Below are 1,452 nucleotides of genomic sequence, written 5' to 3'. Positions count from 1 at the left end.
CAAAACTTTATATGGACTTTGGCTTAGTTTACAAAACTTTATCGAGTTAATCTTTAGCTCATAATTTGTTTCTAACCCAAACAATATTTCCTCTTGGAAATCTCTGACAAGGCGGATTCTTTTTTATATTTTAAACTGTGTTTTATAATACTCAGTAAGTTTGTGCTTTTTCCAGTTGGTTCCGATACTCGACTGGTTTCCGTACTCGCATGGCTCCAGTTGTCCTTGGAGATCGTATCACCAAATTAGGGGGCTCTTTACTTTTACGTAAGGCAACCGTGGAGGATTCTGGGAAGTATGTTTGTCTAGTAAACAACAGCAGCGGTCATGAGAAAGCAGAAGTTGAATTGATTGTTAGAGGTTAGTAGACATGCGCACTCGTTCTTTTTAGAGTTATGAAAAATAGAAAATATTTGATATAAATTTCTAAAATATTTCAAACGATGAAAAGTTTTAGAACACTTTTCTTGATCTTTCGAAATGTTTTCAAATATTTTATTGATGTAAATTATTCTAGTTTAAATATTAACAACTATGTTTACAAAAACCCAAATCAGGTTTTTGCCTCTGTTTTATCCGAGTGCTGGTTTTTATATTTATCTTTCATCTGTAATTATCTTATTTTTGTCACATTCAGGTTTCTACACAGGATCTGATCTTCGTGTGTATCCGTATGTGTTTATTTTTCTTATGTAAGAAATACGGCGTTTAAATTGGGGGGGGGGGGTTTAGCTCGCACTTTGTTTAGAATTATGGGGATGTTTTAAACCTGATCTATAAAATCCTAGTCACAGGTTCGTTACCTTGTCATCTTTCTAAATTTAACCACAACAGAAAACTTCCACATCAGTGTCACTCCTGCAGTCCACATTGTCGACGTAGGCAAGCCTGCTGTCTTCCAGTGTAAAATTTCAGGTAAACCAGTGAATTTCGTCACGTGGCAAAAAGACCATGAACAGCTACCACATGCGAACAGCAGGGTCCATTTTGTGTCTCGAGACGTTCTGGAGATTCAACAGGTCCAACGTCAAGACAAGGGCTTCTACCAGTGTTTTGTATATAATGATCGAGACTGTGCTCAAGGAACAGCGGAGCTTAGATTAGGAGGTCAGTTTCTGTGGTTCAATGAAAAACTGGACCTCTGATCAAAGTTCGTTAAGTTAACTAAGTAATGTGAGATTTCAGGGAGCGCAACTAGCTTGTTAACGTTATTTGTCTGAGAGTCTAGCAGGTTAGTGATTTAGTCTGTTTGATTGTGTATCAGGTATGTTGCCATGTTTTGTCTGAGAGTCTACCAGGCTAGTGATCTGTTTGATTGTGTATCAGGTATGTTGGCATGTTTTGTCTGAGAGTCTACCAGGTAAGTGATTTAATCTGTTTGATTGTGTATCAGTTATGTTGCCATGTTTTGTCTGAGAGTCTACCAGGTTAGTGATCTGATCTGTTTGATTG

The 1,452-nt window shown here is 37.3% G+C and overlaps 1 protein-coding gene across 1 annotated transcript; it reads left to right on the top strand.

Annotated features, from left to right (window-relative positions):
- Nucleotides 1-175: 175 nt before the first annotated feature.
- Nucleotides 176-1,107, top strand: LOC111084606 (immunoglobulin superfamily DCC subclass member 3-like; the record flags this gene model as incomplete). Its single annotated transcript, XM_022381269.1, has 2 exons — nt 176-360; nt 835-1,107. Coding segments are annotated over exons 1-2 (424 nt in total), but the record flags the coding sequence as incomplete, so codon positions are not given.
- Nucleotides 1,108-1,452: the final 345 nt, after the last annotated feature.

This window comes from Limulus polyphemus, unplaced genomic scaffold, assembly GCF_000517525.1.
Source record: "Limulus polyphemus unplaced genomic scaffold, Limulus_polyphemus-2.1.2 Scaffold82622, whole genome shotgun sequence".
In the NCBI taxonomy this organism is placed as follows: Eukaryota; Metazoa; Arthropoda; class Merostomata; order Xiphosura; family Limulidae; genus Limulus; species Limulus polyphemus.
Note: the sequence above shows the minus strand (reverse complement) of the source record. Positions and strands in the feature narration are given on the sequence as shown.